We start from the raw sequence: 6,972 nt of genomic DNA, 5'->3' as shown, positions 1-6,972 counted from the left end.
CGAGGACGAAGAGGCGGAGCGTGACGCAGATCGAGTCTTGGAAAACCACACGCAGCAGCGTTCAAGATTTAGTTGTTTCGTTTCCCACCTGCTGAGCTGACCAATCAGGCAGACAAACATCGATAAAGGTATTGATCGATTGGTTTGGGAGATGATTTCGCAGCGAGCGTTTCTGCCACGCTGTGATCTATTTGAAATCAAAAAGACTACTAAACCTTTTAAACGCAATACTGGCTGCTTAATGCGCATTAACGGATTAAATAGAGTGAAATAGTAGAAACTAACACAGCAGCACAGAAAACGTTTGTATTGTATTTTTAAATGCGCATAATCTGCCAGGCCTGCTCGGAGTGGTGAGGGAATTCTGCTTTTTGCACTTTACAGACTTTCACCGTGTGTCCAGCTCAACGATCCGCTGATCATCATCATCATGGCTCTGGATGGATGTGGCTTGTTCTGCAAATATATCCTCATCATTTTCAACATCATCTTCGCGGTAAGTCCGGCTCGATTTTAATACTGCGTGGTTAATTACGGAAGGGTAGAGGGAAAGGCCAAGCATGGCTTTCGTTTTCTTTCGCCTGTTTTGTGATCAATTCTTGAGATAAACGGGCAGAAAAAAGGCGTTTGTTTTTTTACATGAAGGATTAAAAGTTGTAATTTTGCGATGAAACAGGGGTGTTGTGCCAAAAAGTGGTTTCTGGTATTTGCCAAACAATTTGAACTTCTATTAATGAACTGTTGGACTCTAATCTGTAAAACACATTTCAAGTTGCAATAAATATAACAATAGTTCTCCAAAGATATTACAGGTGGTCTGGACTGGAATGGTTACAATGTGGGTACAATAAAAGAGTCTTACAGATACTTACAAAACAGGTCATTTATTTTATTTATAATCCCATAAATCACATTGGCTACAGTTAGTTTACTGATATAAGCAAAGACATTACACAAAATTAAAAAAAAAAAACCCACGTAGAAACGTAGACTGTTTTGCACACGATCACTTTTTGGAACAACACCAGGTTTCCTTGTGGTTTCGTTTCTTAGGATACCAAGAGAGGTTACTTTCATTTTCAGGAATCACCTTTACCATCAGTGTAAACTGTGTGCTTGGCACATCTATAAGCTGATAGGAACCCAACAGTATTTAATTTTTGAAATATATATATGTGTGTGTGTGTGTGTGTGTGTGTGTGTGTATTAATAGTCACAAAAATAACAAAATAGGAGTTGTATGGGATGGGATCAAATTAAGACCCACCAATTCATTTTTGTTCTTAGCTATTTAGTGGGATTTCAGAAATGTGAGGTTAAATTGTACAGACTCTTTAAAATAAGGCAGTATCTCCGATGAGTGGAAAAAGAATAAAGCCGTCTGAAAAGAAGAAGTGAAAACTTTCCTAAACAGCATGAACAATGCTGCCGCGGATAGATGATTACCCTTCACACCTCGGTGTTTTGTGCAGCAACTGAGAAACCAAATGCCACCACGTCAGAGTCTTAGCTTACACTATACTTCAAAGTCCATAATAGACTTTGAATCATGTAGTCCCCACTAAGGCTCCTCAAAAGCTGGTATGTCCTCAATCTCAGCTTTCACCTGTTTCTTTCTGACCCTCCTCCACCTCGTCTCCTGACACCACTTCCAGATTTGTGAGTAAAATCCTGTCGGCCTCATTTAGCCATCACATCGTTCTGTGACCAAACAAGACCTGAAACATGTTTCTATGAAACACGATATGTAAATTATATGTAATAAATGTAAATATTTAAAAATAAAATCTTTTGAGTGCCGGACAAAAAGACTGATACAACATGGTATCACTGCGACATTTTCAACTTCTTTAATTCTATAAACTCTGTCTTATTGCAACATTTGTAGCAGGTTTCAGTGCCAGTGCTTGACAATCAAAAAAACAAAGTGAGAGAACTTTATGGTATTGGATAAAATACTAAATAATACTTTATACTATAATACTAAATGGTTTAACTTTTCTATTTTAACTGTTCTTCTTGGTTCTGTATGACATCAACGAGAGCAAAATCCTTAATGTGGTCATCACAGCATCAGTCCCGCCCACATCCCGTGTAAATGTTATGCTTGCGAGGGACAGCCAATCAGAAGAAAGCTGTCTTAAATGCCTGAAATGCCAATTTCTTGGTTGTTTGTCCCCTCTGCCAGCTGTTCTGCACAGTGTGAAAAACACTCATCTGTCACACAGCATGGTTTATAAATATAGACCCTAAAAACCTATATTTCAGTAACCAGATGTGAAAGTAACCAAGAATGTTGTTCATTACACTTTTGTCCTGGTTTTATTTCCTCATGTGACAGGTGGTGGGGTTTGCCTTCCTTGGACTTGGTTTGTGGTTGAGGTTCAGCGACAACACAAGAGCGATCTTCCATGTGGAGGAATTAAGCTCCAGCGCATTTGTTATGGGTCGGTGCATTTATTAGGTCGAAGAATCACGATGGTACATTTTGCTCCGATGCATATTTAACAGACAGAAACGGCCCTCTTTCCCGCTCCGTTTTGTTAACAGGTGTGACTGTGCTGATCGCTCTCGGGGCAGTGATGCTGTTTGTGGTGATGTTTGGAGACTACGGTGCCTGCAACGAGAAGAGATGCGCTCTGCAAGTGGTGAGTTGTTTTGATGGGTAATGCATGTTGGCTTACAGTCTCACTTTTCCGTAAAGATGGGTGTCAGACCAGCTGTTTCCTGTGCTGTGAACACAAAACCCTGTGTCGCACAGTGGTTACACCTTTTAACTGTTATGGGAAAGTTTTAGGTTGCTTTTTAGGTTTAGTCAGAGAAACCAAAACAAAAATGTGTTAGTAACGTTTAGTATACCCCTAGTAATCCCATTTGGTCTCGTTTCTTAGGAGTCATTAAATAAAAATAAAATTAAATTAAATTAAAAAAACCGCCCTGAACAAGAAGTGCCCTGCAAAGACATGTTCAGAACAAGCTTAAATACCCCGCTGCTTCCTGGAGGACTCCTTTATTCATTAACTTTATGGCAAATTTTAACGTTACTGTTCAGGCTTTTATCTGTGTTTAACAGGAAGACGGTGAAACGTTTTAAAACCACCCCAGTGCCAGCATCAGAGGTTAAGGTGAATGCTGGAAATGGTGCTTAAATGTTAGAGCACATGCATCACCTACATGCTGGTGCAAATGGTAAAATCTGTGTAAAGTCGTTATTCAGATCAGATCCTTGATTCTAACGTGTACATCAAGTTCAACAAGTTGTTACAACATAATTTCTGTGGAACCACAGAGACAAGTCAGAGTGCCAGAGGAAAGTACTCAGTCTTCTCCATTCATCGATGACACAATGAAACAGGAAGGAAGGAAGGACGGCTATTTACAGAGCTTCTGCTCCCCCCATCAGTCAAATAGTCTAAGATGATATGAGATACAAGGCAGGTTAACATCATGTGGCATACTAAGTGTTAAAAGCCGACTTTGTTTAAAGTCAAACAAAAGCCGAGCGTAGCATTGTGGTAAAAACCAAAAACTTTGTTTTTATTGATGCTACTGTCATTATTGGTTCTGTTTATATAGTTGGTTCCCCATTGATTCCCCTTATTGCTGCCAGATCAGTAAGCCTACTAAGGTTTTTAGCATGAGTGCAAATATTTTATCCTATCTGAGTCTAAACACAGTGTAGAAATAGAGTGCAGAAAGGTTGGCGTGTGTCTCTGGTCTGCAGGAGCTACACGGCTAAAAGTTTAGAGATTTGCAATGCAAAACTGTCCCAACCCCACCAATCAGACAAGGTCTTCGCAACTGCATTGAATTGTGCAATTCCATTCTTGGATCATGCACTAGAATATCATGACTTTAAATATTAAAAGAGGTTTATAATTGTTAGCCTCAATGACCGAAGTTAGGAACTTCAAGAAAGCTAGCTAATTGCTTTCTTTTAAAGACAGAAGGCCAACATATGGATAAGAAAGTTTGGCCAGCTGGATAAAAGAAAAGAATCTGGTCGTTTATTTCTTTTAACCACCCAAAAGACCACACTGACTCACTGCTCCATCTTTTGGTTTAGATTGGTATTACATCAAAAGTACAGCACAGCTCGAGCTCAACTTAAGTTGATGTCTCTTCAACACAACATGCAGATGTTTTGCACATAAAGTTGCAGAATTTGTTTCTTCACATCTTGCTGAAAGCTGTAGTTACTTTTGGGAGGTCTGAAACACAGGAGTGTGCAAGCACCTTTTGAGCATCTTATATGATGCAGAGGTTTTTGAACCACTTAAACATTTGGCCTTTTGATTCAGACCTTTATCCAGGTTCAGATACACAGAACATTTGATTGCATCGTGTGAAGTGTATTGCCCAGTTGGCCTTGACAGAGGATATTTTGTAACTTTGTGTGTAATCACGCTGACGAAACAGGCAACTGGCAATAATCACACAGTGACCTCAGTTTTCTTGGCTGTTTTTTTTTCCCCTTTGCTGTGCAAATGTACGGTGTCCTAACTGTAAATTACATCCTCGGGTCAAGCCCTCTTGGTTTTTAAGGATGTTAAAGTTAAAGGAAATTAATGGATGTCCAGTACCAGTTAAATGTTTTGCTCTGAAATCTTCAGGCTGTATCAAACCTGCAGGAAGAATCCCAGATGCAAGGAAGGGATAGGGAATTTGAACATTTAGTCAAGCTTGAAACAGGTCCTTGTTAGAATTTACTGCAATGTTAAGCCTCGTCTTCTCTTGATGCACCCACATAAAACTGGAAAAGCTGTTTCACTTCCTGTTCCTATGTGTTTAAAAGTGTTTAAGTTAACAGAGTTCTTCCTGTCCCTTCAGTTCTCTGCCCTTCTGGCCATACTGGCTACACTGGTAGTTGTTGTTGGAGTGCTTGTCAACATTAAAAGCAATGAGGTGAGAGAAAATACTGATAAAAGGGATGAAAATCAATTAATGTGTCCAGTATGTCCTGACCATAAGATTGTGTTTTGATCTCTCATGTTAAAGGTTGGACTCAGGTTTGCCGAGTTCTATGCTAGCTTGTATACTATCTATGTGGCCAATCAAGACCCAGGAATTGCTGTCACACTCACCTTCATCCACAACACTGTACGTATATAAGCTGCTGTTTTTCATTTTTACCTAATACTAAATTTTAACTCTTACTTCCTGCATACTCAAGTCTTTTCTGCTTTATGCATACAAGTTATATGGCTGATACACACCGAGAAGACGTCACTGTCAGCTGTTTCCATCAATTCCTGTGGAAGCAGTAAAGGTGTTTAGTTTCTCCACAGGGCTGCGCAGGGTAGTGTTTAAGACTTGTTTTTTGCCTCCCTTCACCTCTTCCTTCATCTGCCTGCTTTGCAGCTTCACTGCTGTGGATTAACTGGCGTCTCCATAATAGAGCTCGTTAAGCAGACCTGCCCCGAACCAGATGGGTTTTTTGAACACATCAAGATGGATGTAAGTTGGTGCCAATAAATGAAGCCGTTTACAGTGGTCCTGCCACCACTGCTTTACCTCTTTCACTCAGCTGTACTGTACTAGATGCTCAGTTTGTTCGGTCTTCCTGCAGAGCTGTCCTGGCGTCATTGCAGATGTCTTTATCGGTAAAGCACCAATGATGATGGGCACCTTCGTTGGAACTGGAGTGCTCCTGGTAGGCAAATAATGCATGTTTACTTTGCAACAAGTAAAGCTTCAAATGAGTTGGCAAATGCTACAAATAGTAGGGAAGAAGATAGCACAGTCTGTTGTTCCTGTTACTATTAGTCTATACACAGTACTAAAGGTTCTATATTGTTGTTCATGTCAATGGCCATACATTAATCACTTTGCACTCTTCTCTCTTAAATACTTCTTTCCCCTCCCTTTTCGAACTTTTTCTTCTCATTTTATTTCCCCAATCATTCCAAAGTTCATTGCTCTGATTTGCAGCATTACCCTCAGCAGAAAGATCGTTTCTGCCTCAACACCTCAGTACATTATCCTGACTCAGACCACTTCTACTCAGGCTAACTTTCTGCCAGCTCAGCATGAAGTAGTCACCAGCACACGTGCTGACCAGGAGCCGGTCTTTTTCACTCCTCTCAGCGCAGCCAACATCCCTGTGGCTTATGCTTAGTGCACTCTTCATTCTCACTGCGCTTTTCTCGCCATTTTGATTTTACTCCACATTGCTTTAGTGTGAATTACACATACTCCATCTGCTGCTCTCAGCATTGTCTCAAATTTTTATCATTAGCAGTTATAGGAGAAATCCAACCTAACACACACACACACACACGACTCAGCTTACAGTTGACAGGTTTGACAGCAGATCACAGCATTTAGCAAATGAGTTTTCACATTTTTAAAATCACCAAAGTTGCTTCATCTGCAGAAGGATTGACATTTGCTGGCAAAACAGTATAAGACATCTGGCGCTCTGAATATTCCCTCCACCACTAGTCAACTCTTCAATCTTTACTTTAGTGCCTTTAAACACACACGGCCAGTATATCAACAGGGTTGGATTTGTCCTGTTTGTTTCGACTTCTCTCTCACACTTTCTCAAACACTTCTGTAGCTGGGTGCTATCTGATTGCTGTGGCTGGAAGGTCTAGCCTCCTTCACACTCTTTCACCTGTTGCTGGTTCAGTTCTCGGGATGATGTAGTGGGTTGGTCATTGCATAGCTCTTTATCCCATCCCTGCTCTTTACTTGCCCTCCTCCTTTGTCTGCACAACAGATGATGGCCATGGTCTGCGCCATAGTTCTCCTGAACCAGCTCAAGAATGCCCATCAGGAGAGGACAGTGTACTACTCAAATGTGTACTAAGAGGCGGATTAGGGTTTTACACCCTTAACCACCTCCTGTCAAAGGCCACTGCTTTACATACAAGCAGCACATCAGTGTTTACATATTTTCCTTTAGCTATGATTACATTACTTCAGAACCATATTTTGATTAAAAGGTGTTTTTTTTGGGTTTTTTTT

General features: G+C 40.5%; 1 protein-coding gene across 3 annotated transcripts; it reads left to right on the top strand.

The window, feature by feature from the left end:
• cd9r (CD9 molecule related) lies at nucleotides 1-6,972 on the top strand. Of its 3 annotated transcripts, none has more exons than XM_026165718.1 (9): nucleotides 1-128; nucleotides 385-496; nucleotides 2,342-2,447; nucleotides 2,551-2,648; nucleotides 4,831-4,905; nucleotides 4,999-5,100; nucleotides 5,362-5,457; nucleotides 5,570-5,653; nucleotides 5,912-6,792. In XM_026165718.1, the coding sequence occupies exons 2-9, from the start codon at nucleotides 431-433 to the stop codon at nucleotides 6,116-6,118; spliced, it is 834 nt and encodes a 277-aa protein (XP_026021503.1). In that variant the 5' UTR covers nucleotides 1-128; nucleotides 385-430; the 3' UTR covers nucleotides 6,119-6,792. The 3 variants fall into 3 exon arrangements, with proteins under 3 accessions (XP_026021503.1, XP_026021505.1, XP_026021504.1); XM_026165720.1 differs by having other exon boundaries at nucleotides 3-128; nucleotides 6,725-6,972; XM_026165719.1 differs by lacking the exon at nucleotides 1-128 and adding an exon at nucleotides 139-302.

The sequence above is a fragment of the Astatotilapia calliptera genome, chromosome 4 (assembly GCF_900246225.1).
Source record: "Astatotilapia calliptera chromosome 4, fAstCal1.2, whole genome shotgun sequence".
Taxonomy (NCBI): Eukaryota; Metazoa; Chordata; class Actinopteri; order Cichliformes; family Cichlidae; genus Astatotilapia; species Astatotilapia calliptera.
This window is presented reverse-complemented; position numbering and strand designations above follow the sequence as displayed.

Excerpts from the sequence above, each read along its gene's own strand:
- cd9r (XM_026165718.1), top strand. The coding sequence starts at position 431 with ATGGCTCTGGATGGATGTGGCTTGTTCTGCAAATATATCCTCATCATT. Across the intron at positions 2,649-4,830 it reads AGAGATGCGCTCTGCAAGTG|TTCTCTGCCCTTCTGGCCAT; the intron begins GTGAGTTGTTTT and ends CTGTCCCTTCAG. Across the intron at positions 5,654-5,911 it reads TTGGAACTGGAGTGCTCCTG|TTCATTGCTCTGATTTGCAG; the intron begins GTAGGCAAATAA and ends ATCATTCCAAAG.